General features: G+C 42.8%; 1 protein-coding gene across 3 annotated transcripts in view; it reads right to left on the bottom strand.

Annotated features, from left to right (window-relative positions):
* The window catches only part of LOC149318697 (5-hydroxytryptamine receptor 7-like), an 88,422-nt gene extending 69,199 nt beyond the window's left edge, over positions 1-19,223 (bottom strand). For all 3 annotated transcript variants that reach the window (XM_089510301.1, XM_089510299.1, XM_089510300.1), the window contains exon 1: positions 18,682-19,223. In XM_089510301.1, coding sequence (XP_089366427.1) covers positions 18,682-19,223 — 542 coding nt within the window. The remainder of the gene's footprint in view (positions 1-18,681) is intronic.
* Positions 19,224-22,091: the final 2,868 nt, after the last annotated feature.

Raw genomic sequence — 22,091 nt, 5'->3', positions numbered from 1 at the left:
TTGAAATTTAAATTAAAAAAACCCTGGGGATTCTCATTTCTGCTCCCATTGAGCCTTACTCCACTCACACCAACTCTTCAGCATTTTAAAGAGATACAGGCAAATGAAAGTTGCAGCCAAAAATATTGGTAGAGCCACATGTTCACTGCTGACCATATGTGTTAACATGAGACACAGTGTGAAAACAATTCATCCCAGGCTGCTGCACAATTCATACCTTTTAGGCCAAATCTCACATGACACATGAGGTCCATGATCAGGACTGTGTATTATTATTATTATGTGTGCGTTTGTTTGTTTGTTTTAGTGTTTTGAAATGTCTGTGTTTTGTCCAGCATAGTACAGTGGCTTGAGAGTTGGACTATGATTCAAATCCCCATGCACCCTCAGAAACCCAGTGGACAAACCTTGGACAAACCATAATCTTTCAGCCTAAGAGAAAGGTAATGGCAAACCTTCTCTGAATAAATTTCCAAGAAAACCTAATGATAGGATCACATTGACTTGAAAACACATAACAAAAACAAACAATAGTTCCCAATCAACCCCCTCCCCTAGTTGCTATCTTATTCTCCCCCCCATCCCAGGAAAAAACAGCAGCTTTCAGTGGTGGGAAACAACTTTATTTGGGAAATCAACATAGTGGGAAAATGTAAAAGCACTCCTTCCTTATATACTTCTGTTTCAGTCAAATATAAAGTTCACCTTCCTGTTTATTGCTTTATTAAAAGTTTGGGAAAAGCCAACTGCAAGATCTCATGCATGGCTAGGCCTGACGGAATATAAACAAGGTCTAGAGACAAATTAAATCATTTGTGTCTGAAAGAAAATTAATAATCCATATTTAATTATATTATTAAAGATAATACAGCAATTATGATAGAAACAAACATATCACCATCATTATCCAGTCCCAGCGCCATCTAATTACAGTCAACCCTCCCTATCTGTGGATTCTGCATCCATGGATTCAGCCATCTATGGCTTGAAAATATATATTTATTTTTAAGGTCCAACAAGCAACCTTTGATTTTGCCATTTTATATAAAGCAAACCAATTTACTATGCTATTGTATTTAATGGAACCTGACCATCCATTCACCGGGGGTCCTGGGACAAAACCTCAGCAGATGCTATGGCATCCACTGTAATTTCAAGGCTACCTAACCTGCCCTCTCAAGTGAAATGCAGGGCGGGGGGGAGAGAAGAACAGCAGCATCATTCGTTTTGCTTGTTCTGCATGACAAGTATTTTTATTCCACATCAGCCTCATTCATCTTCATAGTACTGACTGCTGTTGTAGTAATCTGACTAGACTACTTCTCATTAACAGTGGACTGGTTAGGTTTTATGGTAAACATTACCTGACTTTCTCTGTGTGTACATTTTTATGATGGCTGCTCAACCAATTTGGATAAATCCCAAAATGAGCTGATTCAGGTTTGTCTGGGTTAGGCCAGAATCAGATAGGTCTGAGACTGATTTGGTCTCAATCAGGTGCAAAATGGATCAGATCAGTCCAAATTGATGCAGACCTATTTTGCCATTCAGCCGCCAAAATAGAAGAAATGAAAACCAGACAGTATGGATCTCTAACATGGTGCACAGTGCCATAAAACATCATGGCAGCGTGGTTTGAGCATTGGATTATGACTCTGGAGTCCAGAGTTTGAATAATGGAAACAATCTTGGGAAAGTCACATTCTCTCAGCTCGACCTTTGTTCACTGAGAATTCTGCCTTCCAATCTGAAGCAAGAATTTCAACAGTACTGTCCAGTTTTTCTCTTTCACTGATTCCCTGTTATATGTAGAAACATTTTTAAAGAGCTCTGCTAGAGCTTAGTAGCAATCTAGTATCTACTGTAACCTGTATTTGTTTTCTTCCTTCATCCTACCAGCAGTTAATCTTCACTCTTCCTTTAACAGTCCTTCCCAGTTTAGTTCCATCTTTTGGTTTTTTTTTTTTTTTAAGAGTTGTTTATTTCTCTGACCATTTCTGTTGCTCTCTGTGTTATTTTAGTCATATTTTTATAAGGTTGTGACACTTGCCTCATCCATTTAAACCAGCAGTGGGCAAAGTATGGCTGCAGGCCACATGCAGCTCCCAAGGCTCCAATATTTTCCCCCCAAAAAATGCTTTTATCTCCACAATGTGTCTAAATGCATGCCAGGGGCAGGATGGCATTTCCATCATCTATGGAGTTACTCTGTCCCCATCAGGGGTAAAACATAATTTTTGCACAAGTTTCCCCCAAAATGTTCCAAAATATCCACTAGGGAGTGTGGTGCATGGAATATCTCCCATATTGTGCACACACCCTGGGCCACTTTAGGCTAAGCAATGACATTTTGAAACCATGTCCTAATACCCCCTAGAGGCATTTGGAAGCAAAACAACATTTTCATTGTTATTTTTATGGGAGTCACATGCTGCAGGCCACAACCTCAGTGGAAGGCAATGGCAAACCTCCTCTGAACAAATCTTGTAAAGAAAACCCTATGACACGTTCACCTTAGGGTCACCATAAGTTGGAAATGAATTGAAGACACACAACACACACACATACACACAAAAGTACAGTCCTTAGAAGGTTTCCTGGGGGCTAATGCAGCTCTCTAGCCTTCCACGGTTGTCCACCCCTGCCTTAAACCCTGCCTGCTTCACAAACAATTCTGGCCTTGTTTTTTATGAGAGGTTTGATATTACTTTAGATCTGCGTTGTTAAGTGTTTATATTTTCTTTTTTATCTGTCTGACTCTTCACTGTACATAAGTGTACTGTTTTACCTTTGTGCTTTAGCTGCACGCATATAGCACACACAGTAACTGAGTGCAAAATAGCAGCATACATGTTAGCAAATTTTAACGGTGGGTAGCATAATAAACGATAGACTAATCTGTCTAAAATTTGTCTGAATTTTATATACTTATGTGTAAAAAAAACACATGGTTGTTTTGATTTCCAACTGCAACTTAATGGGAAGTATGAGCATTTGATTTTCAAATTTCAATTCAGATTCCAATCCAAACTGGGTCATCACATATGACCTGATTAAATCAAATCCAAGAAACTTTGAATCATCAAACTTGGCCCTAAACAACTGGGGTGTGTGTGTGTGTGTCTTTCACGGCCCCTGTTTGTATACAATTGTAGCCCACTCACATGATCCTTTCAGAGTTTTTAATCATATCAGCCAGGCTGCTTACATACTTCTTTCCCTTGCACCCATTTGGGCAATATCTCCATCAACACTGAAAACTCTATATCTGATGGGATGATCCCCATAAAGAACCTTCAGAATATCCCTGGTAGCTTATGAACAAGCAGAATGGACTGCTTTAGTATGATTAAAGCATTCATTCCAGCTACCTCGAGGGCAAAGAGGTATTTTACAATTATATGCCAGACACTAGAATGGTTCTACTATATGCAAAGTATGGGCATCCTTTCAGAATCCTGGTCAACCCTAAGGGAACAGAAGTCTATTATAGAATTCTCAGGATTCACATCTTGTAAATGATAAAATAAGCATGTAAGCTCTTGAATACTAATCCAAGTAGCCAGGAGTGGCTATATCCCCAAAAATATATTATGAAAATTAGACCCCTGTGATGGAAAAGACAAATTGTAGGCTGCCTTGCAACTGATACATGCCTTCCAAGTCTCTAGCCAGGCAGCCAAATTACATATTCACTGTTTTAATAAAGTATATGGCTACATTAGACTGCCGTCTTTTCTTTTACTCTTCTCCCTGCTTCCTCTCACTTTCACAAGTCTCTGTGAAGCTCTTCTTCACTGAGCGATGAGTACATATTATGCAAATATATTGAGCCATTTTTTTTCTCCTTGGGATCCCCTTAGGAAGCATTATGTCCCTCTGAAAAGGAAGATCATATCATCATTGAGCAGGATCCAACTTCACAATGACCAGGATTCCATTACAGAGATTTTCTTGGGGACCAAATGTCTTGTGAGGAAGACAAAGCAGGCATCTGGAGCCATCCAAATGATCAGATTGGGACCCTACAAAAGCCAGATTTGGCTTGAGGCTAGAGGTTCTCCAGCTCTGCTGCAGACCAAACCTTCATCATGTTTACTCAGAAGTAAGTAATTCTGAATTCAGTGAAACATTTGCCATATGTTCTGTGATTGACCGGCTTAAGAACACAGCTTTAGTACAAAACCTGTGTCATCATTTCAGTGGCATGCAAGGTAACCAACTTTTGTAGGGAATGCAATCAATCATTTCAATCAAATCAAACATTTTCTAAGGGTGTGGGACATAGAAAAGGTAGGGAAACCCCTGAGCTAGAGGATGATGAAGTAAAGAAGGGTTCAGCAAGTCATAAAAGTAGCTTGAACAGTGATATCACATCCAGATGGGAACAGTTACATATGACAATTGCCCAGAGCCCCAGAATCCCGAAGTCATCAAAGACAATGTTTATGCTGGTGACTTTGCCAAAAACTATCGATGTATGTAAGAACTGCATACACTTTAAAAGCTATAATCCTGCAATCATCACTAGCACTGTCAAAGGATACTTTGGGTTGAAAAATGTAGAAAGCATAGGGCCACCAAACATCCAGATGTTGTTTGCAATCTGATATGCCTTTATCTTGGAGCAATGTTGGACTGCATGGGGCTTCCTTCTGACTAAACATGTATAGTAATGTATATATTTATACAAATCATATCCTCCAACCCTCTCTCCCTTAAAATAGAATTAAACATGTTACACTTTAAAACATATTAAAAGATAAATAAAAATAAAAAATTAACCAACAGATAAAAACAAACAAACAACAATAGACAAGCAAACAGCAAATGGGATCAATCCATTGTGGCCTCCAAAGAGAGAATGTAATGGATTGATCCCGTTTGCTGTTTGCTTGTCTATTGTTGTTTGTTTGTTTTTATCTATTGGTTAAATTGTTATTTATCTTTTAATATGTTTTAAAGTGTAAAATGTTTAATTCTATTTTAAGGGAGGGAGGTTGGGGGATATGATTTGTATACTGTAATTTTTTAATGCTGTAAGCTGCTCCGATTGCCTGAGGGAAGATGGGGCGGGATAAAAATAAATTTTATTACTAGTAGTAGTAGTATTGCACTGTTTGAGAGGAGGATGGAGGAGAACCAGTGAAGATTCATGACATTGAAGATTACGTACATCTTCTATCATCTAGCCCCGACTTACCAATTCTGTCAGAGAAACTGAATGGGTCTTAGAGCAAATCAAGCCTGAACTCTCATTGGAAGAGACAATGACTAAACTGAAGTTGCTGTACTTTGGACATCTCATGAGATGATGTAGTTCACTGGAAAAGACAATAATGCTTGGTAAAGTGGATGGCAGCAGGAAAACAGAGAAACTGGATTGCAGGTGGATAGATTCAATCAAGGAAGCCATAGCCCTGTGTTTTGAAAACCCAAGTTGGGCAGTCATAAGTCAAAGTCAACTCCATGACAAATAACAACAAAAAAACTTGACAAATGAGAATGTGCATTCTGCCTATAAACATTCTGAGACTATGCTGGGTAGCCACTTCAAAAGTGCAGACTGGTTCATTAAGATGCCTGGAAAAGTAAATCTTATGAATTCCTAAAAGACCTTCTCCCCAACTCCCATAACCACCCAAAAGGCTTGGATTTCATCCATGAGGTGAACAGCAAAAAAAAACCCTCCCACATTTAAAGGGTAACACACACAGCAATGCCAGAAGCTGCTGCTGGAGTCTTCAAGGGCCCTTCTGACAATTTTTGATCACTATGGGGCAACAGGGAGAAAGAAGGTGCTCCCCAAAGAGGTGTGAGGTGTGGCACTTCACCAAATATCTCTCATACTTGCTGTAGCTCTCCAAAGCTCTAGGATGAAGCCAGGCACGTAAAGCAAATAAAAGAGATTTCTCAGAAGTGCAGAGATCCTTTTTTGCACATCAAAAACCTTGTCAGCTCTTCCCAGGCTTCATTTTCCAGTTTTTAATAGTCTTTTTCCAGGATTGTTTTTAATAAACTAAATTTAAAATTGGCTCACATTTAAAACTGTAAAACTTGATTATTAACCCAAAGGGAGGAAAAAGGAAGGAGGGGGCCAAAGGAATTAATCCAGAAGAGGAATTAATCTAAGGCTGAGGGTGGGAAATCATTCCACTTCCTTGCCTATGTCCCTTTTGTTTCAGTACCTGTTTCTGTAAAGGGGAAGAAATTCCAATTCACTAATCAAAGCCAAAACAAAGTATTTAATAACTATCAGGCAGCACAGAAATTTGGTATATTGCTAAATATTTCATCCCAACGTGCCATATCATGGTATTTACTAATTCCAAAGATCTCACAAATGCCATTTCACCTTGTTATTTCTTTTTTAATCAATGTACAAAATGAAAACACTTGCTCTTTTTTTTAAAAAAAAAAATCAACTGTGTTACTGTAAAACAGTAGTATCCTCTTCACAATGTCTTGCATACACCCAAGTGGTTCATTCCTCCATCTTTTTTCTAAGGAAGAGCAATGGCACCCTGCTTGGAAGCAAAGCAGGGTCAGTACTGGTTAGTACTTGGATGGGAGACTGCCAAGGAATATGCTGTAGGTTATATTTCAGAGAGGAAACTGGAAATACCACCTCTGAGAATTCCTTACATACCCTAATGAAATTCATGGGGTCACCATAGGTTCACAGGCAAGTTGGAGGCACATACACACACAGTTTCTGAGGCTGCCATTAGGAATGGAAGAGCAGCAGTTAAGAGACTGCTTGATCATTTACTTCTGCTGGATCTAAACATATCCCTGTCCAGCTGCTTTCCTCCCATGTATGGAGAGATGTTTCTGCCATGAGTGGAAACAATGCTTGAGTGCAGCAATTTGGAGCAAGCAAAACTGCAGAAGGTGAGAGGGTTAAGCAGTGGCTGTAGAGTAAGATGCATAAATACATATTTTACAAGTATACTTATTCTCTCACTCATACAGACAATGGCATCATAACTAAAGAAGGGATCAAGGATGAAGTTATAGGGCAGAGGGCAAAATGAGGACATTGCTTCCCAATAAGTAGCATATTGACTTCTGACAGCAATTTCCTCCTGCATGCATAGGGGGCCTATTAGGTTGGACACTTAGGGGCTACTTTGTGCTGGCCTATGAACAGGATGAGGGCTGAGCGTCCGCACGCTCCAAGCCCTACTGCTGCTGGCAGGGCACCATTGTGGTCTACACGGCGCATGCCATGATAATGCACCTCTGGCGCAGCCCCCAAACAACATAACGCAGAAGGTGCGTCATCATGGTGCACCGCCGTGCCTACGACACCCCTTCCAGGGAGCAAAAAGAATCCAATTTTTCTAGCTTCTTTTTGCTTCCTATGGAAGCTGCAGCGTGTGGTTGCTGCAGCCCCAATCCGGGGCGAAAAGGGGTGATATCCTGCCACCCGTCGAGATCTAACATTATCCTGAATGCGCCTGTGGATTTTATAAAACATACAGATGACAAAGCTGTCAAAGCTGTTGCTGCAACATGGCACAGTGAGATATGAAATACTGCTGACATGAGTCCAAAATACACTAGAGAAGTAACCCAGTTTGAGACCACTTTAAATGCCCTGACTCATTGCTAGGGAATTCTGGGAATTGTAGTTTTGTGAGATATTTAGCCTTCTCTGTCAGGGAGCTCTGGTGCCACAACAAACTATGATTCCCAGAATTTCTTAGCAATGAGCAAGGGCAGTTAAAGCGGTCACAAACTGAATAATTTCTGCAGTGTGTTTTGGACCATGGTCGCTCAATCAAGGATCACTGGAGCACAGTCTGCCAAAGTCATGCTCCAAAGTCAACTCTACACCCGTTAGAACACAAAATCATACCTACCATGTGGTTCAGGTTATGAACATGAACATTTACCATTCCCGCTGCATCCTTGAGTATCTGTTCAATAGAGATCTTTAAATGATCTGAAGGCAACTGACTCCAAAAAGCACCCACTGTAATGTTTTCCCCCCAATGCATTTTGGAGGTCATTTGTCATTTGGCTCTGAAGTAACAGATGTGATATGAGTGAGGCATCCAGTACTTCACCTAGGTCTATTTGGGGAATCAGTTTCAGGTGACATGGCCTGGTTATGGAGAAATGGTGTAAATAACTATATGCCTTTTCAGCCCGTCGACTAATTAAAGCTAGCCAGCTGTGTATGACTGGTTGTATCAGAGGTGTGGGGTTCATGGATCTTTACATGAAGCACTGCTGCCTGCCATCTTGAAAAAGGCAGCAGTAGGATTGGACCTGAAAAAGCCCACCATGGATCCATGGATTTGTGACAGTCATCACCAAATATTCCATGGATTTGTAACAACCATCACAAATCCTGCAAGTATGCTGAGATGATATTGGTTCCATGGGATGACTAGCATGGCCACATTTGTCTGTTGTCTTTTTTTTAACTAGAGGAGGTGCATTTTTAGGCTCTCTGGTATTTTTGCTTCAGCCTGTTATAGAACACTATCTTGTCCCTAACAACAATATGAAGCTACTGGGAGCAGCCATTGGGGAACTGGGAACAAGATATCATCAAGCAGGTGACACACAATTCTATTTTTCCATACATGAGATGACTAAGGTTAAGCTATGTAGGCTCAAGACCACTCAGTACAAGGCAATAAACTGAGTTTGAATCCCCACAGGATGGAGGCACAGTAGGTAGGTGGATTCCACTTCAGCAGATAGGTGGGCTGCTTGTTCCCTGAAAGAAGACATACAGTATGTCATGTCACTGTGTTCCTGAATCTGTTTGTTGTCACTGAAGACTCAAGTGACGCTATTAGCTATGGCCAGATGAAAAGCAATTTTCTTTCATTCAACACTGTTTGAATGACACTTAAACTAACTGTGAGAAGAATTAACACAATTGTGATGTTTCTGGGACATTTAAAAGGAATAAAATGTACATAAAGCAACAGGCATATTTAATAAGACAAACAGCTAAAATGCATGCAATTGAAAAAATGCATATAAACATGCTGTAGACAAAAGAAGGAAATTGATAAATTACATAAATGTGTGCAGATGTTAGAGGCAATGCATTACAAGGTGTGCACGAACTTCCATGCAAAAATTTCTCACAAAGTCCCACAAATGTGATAAAAACAAGGACAAGAAGAAACTACAGGGAAGAGTAAAAGAAACACAAAAACAAGAATAAGAAATCTTCCCATTCCTAGTTCTATGATAATGTGGACACAATGGTCCAAACTCTGGTAATCTTGACACTGGGTTACTGTGGGAATATTGCTGGGTTTGATTTAGAAAATGCAAATTGCATCTGAGCGGCTGTTCACAGAAGCTTGCTTTCGAGAGCACATTCCACCTCTGCAAAAAGAATTACAGTATACTGATAAGCTAAATAGGCAAGTTTAAGGTTTTGCTATCAACACAGAAAGCTCTAAACTATTTAGGAACAGTCTACCTTAGGGTTCTTTCACCCTTTGTATCCTTGCTGAGTCATTGTGAGAGCAAGAATGACCCACCAAGGCCATTTTTGCAATCTGCTCCCAGATTGAACCACAGAGGTTCAGTTTTTGCTGTTTTTTTCCTGGTTGTCACCAATATTCAGCAACAATGATGCAGGAAGAGTTCCGAATTTGATTTATTTATTGGATTTCTATCCTATCTTTCTCACAAAATGGGATTCAAGGGGGCTATTAAATCCCAAGGGCTATTAGATCCATGAAAAGAATGCCTGGACTTGCTGAAATGCCCATCCATTCCAGGCAATGTGGGGGAAATTTCAGACTAGAATCTGAAATGACGAACACTTAGAACTGGAGTTTTATGAGCCAGAAACTTGTTTTTAGTTCCAAAATTGGGCTGTGCCTCCAGCATTCTTCATTTTGGCAGCATTGTATGTGTATGCATGCATGTGTTTAAATCCTTGTCCTTGTTACACAACTGGGAATCAAAAAAAAAAATTGTCAGTTTACTGCCAGTCACACAGAAATCTATGGACAGGTCCTATCTGTCGCATCCCTCTCCTAAGGGTGTGTGTGTGTGTGTGTGTGTGTGTGTGTGTGTGTGTGTGAAATAAGAGCACTGTCCCATAAGTAACAGTTCTGTCTCTCAATGAGATTATTCTTCAAGCCCACATTTCTAGCATTGCAGAAAGTGGGATAGTGAAAATTATTCACACCTAGAACTTTTATATATGCTGTGTTCCTACCCCTAGTAATTTAGTATTTCTAAATGCTAAAGTAAATGTTTAAGTTACTACAATGGTAAAAATGTAGGGAATGACCCCCTGGTTACACCTCCCTCCCCCGTAGATGCGTTATTGAAGAATACTCAGCTTACTCGGGTCTCCAAAGAAGCTGTATCATCTAATTTGGCAGATCTTGCATCAGTCATGCAGTCAGGCAACGCACTATAGAACCTGGGTCTTATACTGCAAAATAGGGCAAAACTGCTAGAAAACATTTCAACAACCTCTGGCATATGTCTTTAGTATATTTGCACGTCACAGCTAGATCAGTTTGATACTACTTTAACTCTCATGGTTCAGGACTGCCAAGAGTGGGTTTGGACACCAGGGATTTTTTTCCAGGTCCCAACCATTCCCTCAAGGATAGTGTGCTCAAGAAAGATTGGCTAAAATTATCAGTATTTTGTAATACACACAGTTCCCACCCTTGGCTTCACTCTTTGACCCATCACATACAGAAGTACCGCCCCCAACATCGTTTTCCCTCCAGAAGCCATTTTGGAATGGGCAAAAGATGCAGACATACTCCTTTTCCTGGACATGTCCTACATTTCAATCTTCTGTCCAGGATGAATTTCAAAATGTCCTCCATTTTAAGAATGACTAAGAAGTATGAATATACATTTATATAAGTGGTTTTAGCTTTTAATGTGATCATGTCCTACATTTTTCTCAAATGTCCTACATTTTGCAGTACCTTTCCCCCTTTGCAGATGTGACATCTGGTCACCCTGAAGAGACATTTGGGAGCCATTTCTGGGGCAGTACCAAAGAATTGGGAGAAATGCTCACCCTGGCCATGGAAGTGAAGGTGCATGTCCCCCTCTTCCTCTGGCCAGCTGAGGCCACAGTGGTACAACTACCTCTGGGTCTCTGGTTTGAGCCGCCACCACTGTCACTGGATTTTTACTCATGGTTTCCTCCAACACCACTCACCTGCCCACCAATCTCATTTCCATCCTCCACTCAAAGTACTCATTGGCACTACTTTGCCCACTTCCCCTCACCTGTGCCCAGATCTGCTCTCTCCTGAAGCAAGGGTGGACTGACTAAAAAAGTTAGCATTTTGCACCACAGAATTCTGTATGTCATTATTAATTTCTTTGACATGTACTGGTGTCAAAAACAATTGACAAATAAAGATACTCTTGAGAAAGACAAAACATACAGGACACAGTTGAGTTCTAGGCCCCAGGTCATCCCACTCTTATTGACCTTCAAAGCTCTACCCTGGGAATTGTAAAATCTGCAGTTTGGTGAAGTGCTTCTACCAGAAAGGTCTGTTTCTGTTGCTCAGGGGAGTGCACTGGAGCATTCTAGCAGAGAATTTTTAAGTACCTCACCAAACTACAAATCCCAGGATGACACATGATAGAGCCACAGCAGTTAAAGTGTCCTCTGACTGCTTTAACTGGTAGCATAAATACACCCATTGTTATATCTCTCTGAGAGATAAAGCTCTTCTCTTTTTCCCGAATTATCTGAATATGTGGCCTAGAATACACACTATAACCGACTATGGAAAGCAGGCTGTTCAGCAGGGCACATCTCCACCCCACAAGCTCTCAAAGGTGGAGAAGGCAAAGCCTTTCCTGGCATTTTTTTACCATTCTAGCATGAAAGAAAATCCTGCTATCAAGAAAGACAAGCCTGCTTTTTTAAAGTCTTGAATCTCAGCTTTGACTTATATACCTGGCATTTTGAAGCCAGGAGGCAGGGCAAGTGGACTAACACTGATAAGACCACCTCTGACAACAGGTAACAGCAGCAATGTTTTTATTATTTCTTGCCATGATAGAAAACAGGCACATTATTTTTATTGTGAAATAAACTGCAGAAGAGGGAGGGACTTTAATCCTCTCCAAAATTCTCCATTTCTTCACCAAAATAGCATCATTGCTACACAGATGTCTGGACTCTGCAGCACACAGAATGCAAAGCAGATGCACATCAGTAATGCCTTAAAACATCATGAACATAGAGTGAAGATTTAAAAGAGAGAGAAAAAAGAACAAGGAGCCATATGTGGTTAATTGTACCTGAGCTTCCTAGACTGGAATGCTAGCAGCTAAATTTGTACTAAAAATGACAAAGGACTCTTGAGTCACTGAAATCACCATTCTATGTGCCTGTCCTTAAGGCAAAACAAGAAGCAAAAAAGGGAGTCAATGGTGTATAAATGGGTGGAGAACACAAGTAAAGACTTGCCCTTTTCTTGTCTCAGCCACATCATGAGACTGAAGGACAGGGTAGATGGGAAGAATTAAAGATTTCTGTGGGAAAGAGGAGAGAAGGAGATAACATGCTGTGAGGCACAGAAAATGAAGGACCTATGGGTGCAAGTATTATGGAAGAACTAGCAGGCTGCCAGTATCAAGTGCCTGGGCAGGACTGCCTGAAGCCTTCTTATTAGGTTGTCAACCAGCTACAGCCTGATTGGTTATTGAAAAAGGCTTGGAAAAGATACTTTCTTCTGAAGAACTGTATGTGACACACTGTCTGGAATTTGTTTCTTTTGGATGAAATTCTGTGGAACCCATATTGCAAGACTCTCTTCATGTGTTTGGAATCTTAAAATCATATGGAATTTATTTTAGGCTTTGTGTTCTAAGACTGATGCTGGTTCAGGGTTCTGGGACTTCCTGGGACCCAATGAACGTAGCTCAGGAGTTCAAAGAATCAAAGGGACCATCAAGCGTAAACCTCTACTCATACAAGAAATCAAGAAATAAGCACTCCTGACAGATGGCCATCCAAAATGTGTTTTAATTTTTTTTCTACAAAGGAAAAGCCACCACCCCATGAAGTGGTAGGCCTTTCCACCATTTAAAAGCTCTAAATATCAATCAGTTCTTCCTAATGTAGGAAAAGCATAAGCACTCATGTATTACAATAACTAATAAAACAGAAGTCATCCGTTTGTTTTATTACTTAAGAATCTCCCCTCTTTCAAACTAGTAATGTTTATTTGTTGTTGTGTGCCTTCAAGTCATTTTCAACTTTTGGCAACCCCAAAATGAACAGTTTTCTTGACAAGATTTGCCTTCCTCTGAGCCTGAGAGAGTGTGACTTGCCCATGGTTACCCAGTGGGCTTCCATGCATGAGTGGAGTTCAAACCCTGGTCTCCAGAGCTTGTAGTCCAATACTCTAACCACTACACCACACTATTTACACAAATTAAAAAACAACTGCACTGTTGGCAAGCATTATCATATTCTTCTCTGTCAGCACTGGCTAACATTTTCCTTCCTTTCTACTTAATTAGAAGATTTTCCATACAGTAACTGTTCAAACCACAAATTTCTGGTGCCCAGTTTTGGTGGCAAAGCTCCATTTCAGAAGAATAACATTAAGCGGGAGGATTTTTCTGTCTCTTATTTCTTCTCTCCCTTGCTTCCATTTCATTAAGGGATTCTGCTATGACCAAGCTGTTTAGCCCATACATACTGATGGGAACTGCAGGATTTTACCCCAAAGCCACAGCCTTGCAACATGACCACTATGCCCCCAGCAGCCATAGATTCACCTTCAGTGTAAGACAATGATGTCACTGCTGCTGATGCACATTTATACAGGCAGTTCTGGGCCTCCCATTATGACAAGGCAACCCTTTGGTCCCCAGATGTAGTTTGTACCACAGAGGTACTCCATTTAGGCCTTCAAAGGATTCTAGCGAGGCCTGTCGCTTTCTCACAAACTTTCCCCTCTGCATTGGTGTGTGGGGGAGTCTGCCAGGCCCTTGCTCGGCTTTCTCAATTGGAGAAGTGAGAAACACACAGGAAAGTAGAATAGTGCTGTTATTTCTGATCACTGACTGGATATAGCAGCAGACTCCTCTGACCACAACACATGAAGTCCCCAGTTAGGAGCCTCTGGTGTTTTCTGTGGTCAATAACTGGAGACAACCGTGAGATGAGGTATACTCTGCTCATGTTGTAGATCTCAAAGGAATCCCCATTCCCTATTCCTTGGTCTGAAGGAAATCAACAAAATAAAGACTGCCATTACTATGCATGGTCAGTTCTTCAATTTAGAATGTTTGTGGAATGTCACTTGTTGGATGCTTCTTTCGGCTTTGCCAAAGTAACCTGGATGGCTTTAGGTACTGTGCATCTTAGAGGAGAGGGGACAAGAGAAGGAGAAGAAACTTTTTCTGTTCTGTCTCAGGCTACAAAATGTCTTGTGCCAGCCCAGTATAGAGAATCTCCATCAGAGGAGGGGGAACCTTATAGGAACCTTATAGGTCACCATAAGACAAATGTTAAGCCTTTTCTCATTAACAATGTTGCCACTTCTGCTAAAATTCAAATCAGAGGTGAACACTATCACTGAAGAGAAAGAGAAAGAACAGCCTCCTTTCAATAGAAAAGTTCACTCTCCAACCCTTTTTACTCTCTATCAAAATGCAAATTGTTTGCATGGGATCCCAAATGTTGGGATTTCTAGTTAACAAAGTGGCAATTAATAAATAGTAAGTGACAAAAATAGATTGCTGTGCCAAGATATTCTTCACAATGACAATGGCGCGTATTCTTTCCTTAGCTATCATGGTAAACATTATTAACCACCAAGTGTGAGTGTCAAAGGTACTCAAAGGTTTGAATCATCCGTGGGGTGGCAAGTTGGTTGCTTTCATGGAAGCAAGCAGCACCTTTAAGACATGTCCATGGGATTGAACCTGTTTAGGATATATGATTTAGAACTTTGGACAGCCCCTTTAGAATTAAGACTACAACTCAGAATGGACTAGCCACTCCAAAGACAAGAGAGCCACCAGATACAGCTACCCCAAATAGCTGGAGGCTTTGTAGCCAATGGTGAGAGATGGCGACAGGTACAGTTCAACCATACCTGGGGAGTCAGACATTCCCCACCCTGACTTAACATTTCTGATCAATCAGTTCATTAATGGGAATGAACTCAAGAAGTGTCATATTTTGCTTCTGCATATTTGAAAATGTTCAAGGACAAACAGCTATGCCAGACTGCAATCCTATCAAGACTGGACCCTGTCAAATTCAATAGAGGTGTCTAACTCTGCCCAGAATCAAGCTGACAGTCACAACAACACCAGAAGAAATACCTTATTTAGAACATTGTTATACAGGCTCAATCTCCTTTATCTGGAATTCTGAAATCAGAAATACTCCAAAAACCAAAATGTTTTTCCTGGGTGCCTGAGAAACCTTTGCTTTCTGATGGTTCATGCATAAAATTATTTAAAACATTGTATAAAGTTACCTTCCGGCTATATGTAGAAGGTGTATATGAACCGTGAGTGAATTTCATGTGTAGCCTCCCAAATATCTAATTATGATGTTGTTGTGTGCCTTCAAGACTTATGGAGACCCTAAGGTGAATCTATGACCAAGTTTTCTGGGGCTGAGAGTGTGTGACTTGCCCAAGGTCATGTGTGGGTTTCCATGGCCCAGTGGGGAATAAAACCCTGATCTCCAGAGTCACAGTCCAATGCTTAAACCACTACACCATGCTGGCTCTCATCTGTACATGTACATATAAGCAATCTCTGAACAAATATTGGCAAGAAAATCTGATGATAGGGTTGCCTTAAGGTTGCCACAAGTTGGAAATGACTTGAAGGCACACAATAACAACTAATACAGTTATTCCAAAATCCCCAAACAATCTTCTGATCCCAAGTATTTTGTACAAGGGAGATTCAACTCATATAGAAATTCTGTTTGTTTGGCAGAGCTTGATAGATTTTAACTTTTGTATGATTTTTAAACAGTTTTATAGTGCTCTAGTGTGGGGATTTTAAATCAGTTTTAAAACTTTTTGTAAACTTTTTAATTTGGTGTTCTGGAAGCCACTTTGGGTTCTGTCCTGGGAGAAAGGTGGCATATAAATAAAGTAAATAAATAAATAAAATGGCATACATCTGGCTGTACTTGAGCTAAAAATTGTATTTCCTTTCCCCCCATCAACGATCCCTTTTTGCCTAACCTTCACATTCTTCCAGGCAAAAAATAAACAATACAAAAGAGACCCCTGCTGGAATGGTTTTGGAATCAGCTTCTCAGCTTCTGCCACACACTTTACTACTCCATTCAAACTTTAGAGAACCTCTGTGTGTGTATCGCTTGATTTCATCCTAGTGTCTCTCTTGGCATCTTGGTATCCTAGTCAGTGTAATTTGACAGAGGGAACTTCAAATAGGAAGGTAAGAAATAAACATCACCTTGCTCTCTATGTAGAATTTGCAAAAGTAAAATATTTCAAGGATAGCAGTTAAGCTGCAAGCTATAAGACTGACTGCTTCTAGGGATGTAAGACATACTTCAAGCATTTGGTTCCACAATTTAGCTTTTTACTAACAGTTCTTTAACTCAGGATCATTTCTGTCTCTTCTATTTCTCCAGTTTAAAATGTTTTTATATTTTGTAAATTCAGTGAAATCTACTTCAGAAATGTTTCATTTCAGCTAGCTTGGAGACTAGGTGAAATAAAAGTATACCATGGACAATACTGCATTTTGCCAAAGTCATAATACTGTAACAGTATATGACACTGGAGACCAGGGTTTGAATGCCCTCTTGGCCATGAAAACCCACTGAGTGAGCTTGGGCAAGTCACAGTCTCTCAGCTTTGGAGGAAGGTAGTGGCAAACACTCTCTGAAGAAACTTGCCAAGAAAAGGTTTGGCCTTCAGTTTGGCATAAGTCAGAAACAACTTGAAGGCACACAACAACAAATTTATATAGCCAGAGAGTGGCTATAAAAAACAACTCTGTTGAATCTGTAAAGGACATGGATAGATCGCTTCGACAATATTTTTAAAGCAGGTTTGGCTCACAACTTACTCTAGAATACAAGGATCTTATGTGAATTCCTCTTGAGTCCTTCATAATTACTAAGAGACCATAACTGCTGCCCTATAAGTGGATTGGAAATCACTCTTAAGATTATAATTGTTAACACTAAAAAACCAGAATACAGTGATCAGTGATGTTGAATCTGGTTAATTCATCCACTCAAGCAACCTATTGTTCATGGTGCAGTGGTCTGAGCACTGGATTAAGACTCTGGAGACCCTGACTTAGATTCCCTGCTCGACCATCTATACCCACTGGGTGAGCAAGGGCAAGTCACGTGCTCTCAGCTTCAGAGGATGGCAAGGGCAAACCTCCTCTGAAAAAATCTTACCATAAGGGTCACCATAAGTTGGAAAAGACTTGAAGGCACACAGCAACAAACCATTCACTTAAATTAACCCCTGCTTCCAAGTGGTCAGGATACCAAACCAAGTTCTCTTCAGCCACACATGCGTGAAATTGTCTTTGGCACCCTATTGATTATCTAAAGGTAGACTTCTACGTGGCTCCACCGAGAAGGAACCAGGACCTGAGTTCTTTCATACATGCATGATGTTCCATGTATGAATGCAACCTCTCTCACACACACACACATGCCACACATCCATACACACATGGAGGAACTGACTGTGAAGAAGCCCTTTGGGAGGCCCTCTCTTCTCCCCTTACACACACACACACACACTCGTATCATAGGGAGCCAGTAAGGTCAGTTAGCTGGATATGAAAAAGCCCCTTGGCCTTGGGGCTTCTCCCTCTCACACTCACACTCAAGGACCTTCTGGGTTAGCTGGAGGTAAAGAAGCCCCTTGGGGGGTCCCCTCACATCCACACCAATACCCACACCCAGACATATTTGCCATATGGAGCCAGGGAGTAGCTCCCCCTCACACAGAGGAGGAGTTCCTGGGTTAACTGGACAGGATGAAGCCCCTTGGGAGGTCCCCTCATACCCAGCTGCCCAGCAGCCACAAGCATTTTATCATAGCGAACCAGTGAGGTGTTCCTGGGTTAGCTGGACATGAAGAAGCCCTCTGGAGGGTGCTCTCTTCTCCCACACCTCTATGTTCAGCAGCACAGGGAGCCAGGGAGGAGGGTTGGCTGGACGTGAAGAAGCTCTTTGGGAGGTCCTCTTCTCCCCCTCACACACATCTATGTTTATCATCATAGGGAGCCAGAGAGGAGCTCTTGAGTTAGCTGGATGTGAATTAGTCCCATGGAGGGTCCTCTCTTCTCCCCCATCCATATATTTATAATATGGACCCTTTATCCAAAAGGAGCCCCCTGGAGGTCCTCTCCTCTCCTCCTCACACTCCCATACTGTACATACAACACAAAAGAGGAGTTCCTGGGTTAGCTAGACGTGAAGAAGCCCCTTGGGAAGTCCTCTCTTCTCCCCCATAGGGAGCCAGGGAGGAGCTCCTGGGACAGCTGGACCCAAAGCAGTCCCCTGGCCCTGGGGCTCCTCCCCTCCCCTCCCCCCCAAAGACACACAGAGGAGCTCCTGGGAGAGCTGGAAGACCCCTGGCGGTCCTCTCTTGCCCTCCCGCTCACACTCCTCCCAGGGGCCCAGGGAGGACTGACTGGGGCGCTGACCTGTCGATGCTGATGAGGCAGAGGGTCATGATGGAGGCGGTGCAGCACATGACGTCCATGGCGATGAAGACGCTGCAGAAGGCGCGCCCGAAGACCCAGCGGCCGCCGATGAGGTCGGTGACGCTGACGAAGGGCATGACGGCCAGGGCCACCGAGAGGTCGGCCAGGGCCAGCGAGACGATCAGGTAGTTGGAGGGCTGCCGCAGCTTCTTGACGAAGCAGACCGAGATGACCACCAGGCAGTTGCCGGCCACGGTCAGCAGGGTCAGCAGCGAGAGCACCGCCCCGATCACCACCTTCTCCAGGGGGCCGTAGCTCAGGATCTGCTCCCCGCAGGGCTCCGTCGCGTTGCCGAAGACCCCCGCCGCCGCCGCCGCCGCCGAGGGGCCCCCGGAGGGGCTGCCGCTGGGGCCGGGGCTGCTACTCCCACTAGTAGCTACTCCGAGTCCCGCCGCTGCTCCGTCCCTGGGGATGGAGGTGACCCCTTGCAGGAGCTTCCCGCCTAACCCTAAGCGCGGGGGGTGCAGGGATCCCGCGATCATGGTCCCTGCTGCTGCTCCCTGCTGCCGGGGGTCCTCCGGGGAGAAAGCCAGGAGGAGAGGGCATCCGCTCCCGAAGTCCAGGACCATGTTGAGGAGGAGGAGGAGGAGGAGGAAGAGGAGGAGGAGGAAGAAGAGGAGGAGGAAGGCCGCCCCGGCCGCCCGACGCCAAAGCCCGGCATGCCCGCCTCCTCCTCGCCACTTGCTGGGGAGAGTGGTGGTGCCCAGCTCTCCAGCCTCAGGGGCTCCTCTTGCCCAGGCCAGGAGCAGCTCTCTGGGGGGCCCAAGGGGCCGACAAGGGGGCCAGCCAGGAGGAGGAGGAGGATTAGGAATAGAAAGGCTCCCCAAGCTCCCGCCGCCGCTTCGACGGCGCTCCGCCAGCAACTACTCGCCCTCCTGGCTGGGCTTCCTTGCGCCTTTGCCTTGCGCTCCACGGAGGAGGAGGAGGAGGAGACCCGCCCCCTCCGCAAGGGGCAGTGCCTCTCCCTCAGACCCCCTCCCCAGGTCCTCCTTTTCCCGGACACGTCCTCCTTTCCCGCCTCCTGCCCGCAACCGTCCTTCATTTGGAAGTCGGGTTTAATATCAAGACACTGTTGTAGCCCCTGGGAGGATAGTACTCCGAGATGTAGTAGCCCTGGGAGGCTGCAGGATCAATAGGTAGACTAGAGAGACCTTGTAGCACCTTGGAGACTCACTGGAAGAACCTGAGTGTACTTCCTCAGATGCATTTGGATATCATAATAATAATAATAATAATAATAAGTAGAGAGATCCTTTGGGAGTCACTGGAAGAAAGAAGGTGGCAGCAGGATCTTACATAGACCTGAGTGTACTTCCTCAGATGCATTTGGATAGTATGATGATAATAAGTAGAGGAAGATCTTTCAGCACCTTTGAGATTCACTGGATGAAAGAAGGAGCTTACACAGACAAAAGTCTACTTCCTCAGATGCATTTGGGTATAATAATAATAATAATAAGTAGAGAGAGATCATGTAGCATCTTTGAGACTCACTGAAAGAAAGAAGGTGGCAGCAGGAGTTTTCATAGACCTCAGTCATCTTCCTCAGATGCGAATGCTGCCACCTTCTTTCTTTCAGTGAGTCTCAAAGGTGCTGCAAGATCTCTCTGCACAGAGATATTAAATGCTACAAGATCTTTCTACGTTACTAGAAGAAAGAAGTTGGCAGCATGAGCTTTTGTAGACTTCAGTCTACTTCCTCAGATATATTTGGTGGAGTGGAAAGCCCGGGATAGACATATGTATGTCATGAGTGTGTGAGAATGCCCATTCAAATCCCAAATCCTTTATGTATGGAGATGAAGTGGCACATCTACTCCAAGTGGTGAATCCAGCAAATTCCAGTTTGCCGCTTCATCTCCATACCCAAAGGACTTGGGATTTGAATGGAGATACTCATACACCAATGGCATACATAGGTCTGTCCTTGGCTTTCCACTCCACTAAATGCGTTGAGGAAGTAGACTTAAGTCTAGGAAAGCTCCTGCTGCCAACTTCTTTCTTTCAGTGAGTCTCAAAAGTGCCCCAAGACCTCTTTACATACTGATCCTAAACATGGCTATATCTTTAAATTTTAACATTTCTATGAGTGTTTTCAGCTTTGCTTGGGTCATGTCCATATATATATATATATATATATATATATATCTTCAAAGTGCTCCATTTGGTGGTGCCTGGTCCTTCTTAAGAGTTAGTGGTTTCAGCCTACAACTCTGGAGACCGGGGTTCAAATCTGGCCTTGGCCATGGAAACCCACTGGGTGACCTTGGGCAAGTCACACTCTCTCAGCCTCAGAGGATGGCCATGGCAAGCCCCTTCTGAAGAAACCTTGGCAAGCAAACCCCAGGACAGGATCACCTTAGGAGGGTCACCATAAGTCAGAAATGACTTGACGCCACACAACAACAAGGTCCTCCAGGAGGAGGAGTGAAAGGTGACCACTAGTCCCTCCTTCAGAGGCCTCTGGCCCAGTTGGGACTCCAGACTCTAGTGGCAGCTTATAGTTGCCCTCCTCTTCTTTCTTCCTGCGCTTTCCTTCACACCGAATAACCAGATGTCCTATCTGTAAAGGAGGACAAGACACCACAAAATGGAGGGAAAACTGAGAGAAAGCAAAGTCATTGCTGTATTCATGACACAAGAAGTCATGCACCTACACTATAGAAATAACCCAGTTTGAGAAGGACTGTGGCAATGATTGGTCCTCCAGACGTTTTGGACTTCAGCTCCCAGAATTCCTGACTGTATGCCAAGCTGGTCAGGGCTTCTGGGAGTTGAAGTCCAAAAGCCTAGAAAACCGCTCTTTGGGAAACACTCATAAAGGGATGCCCTGTTTATCTTGGCAAATGGGAAGTCAAGATTTGGCCCAAAACACACTGCAGAAATCATCCAGTTTGAGACCGCTTTAACTCCCCTGGCTCACTGCTAAGCCTTCTCTGTCAGCTCTGGTGCCATAATAAATTACAGTTCCCAGGATTCCCTAGCACTGAGCCAGGGCAGTTAAAGTGATCCCAAACTGGATTATTTCTGCAGTCTGTTTTGGACCTAAGTTATCCTTTTCTTTATGTAGTGTTTTGTTTCGTTTTTGTTGGTTTTTTTTGAGAAGGGGCATGTTGTGGGTTGTAGTGTCTTGTGTTTCTGTAATATGATTTATATGGTTACTAATATGTGTGTGTTAATATACCATTATACACACACACACACACACACACACACACACACACATTGTAGGTATATTAACACATACATATTTCTGACATATATATATATATATATATATATCAGTCAGAAATACACATACACTCCCTCCCTCCCTCCCTCCCTCTCTCTCTCTCTCTCTCTCTCTCTCT

The sequence above is a fragment of the Sceloporus occidentalis genome, unplaced genomic scaffold, assembly GCF_023333645.1.
Source record: "Sceloporus occidentalis isolate IW3139 unplaced genomic scaffold, rSceOcc1.0.p SCAF_2, whole genome shotgun sequence".
Taxonomy (NCBI): Eukaryota; Metazoa; Chordata; class Lepidosauria; order Squamata; family Phrynosomatidae; genus Sceloporus; species Sceloporus occidentalis.
Note: the sequence above shows the minus strand (reverse complement) of the source record. Positions and strands in the feature narration are given on the sequence as shown.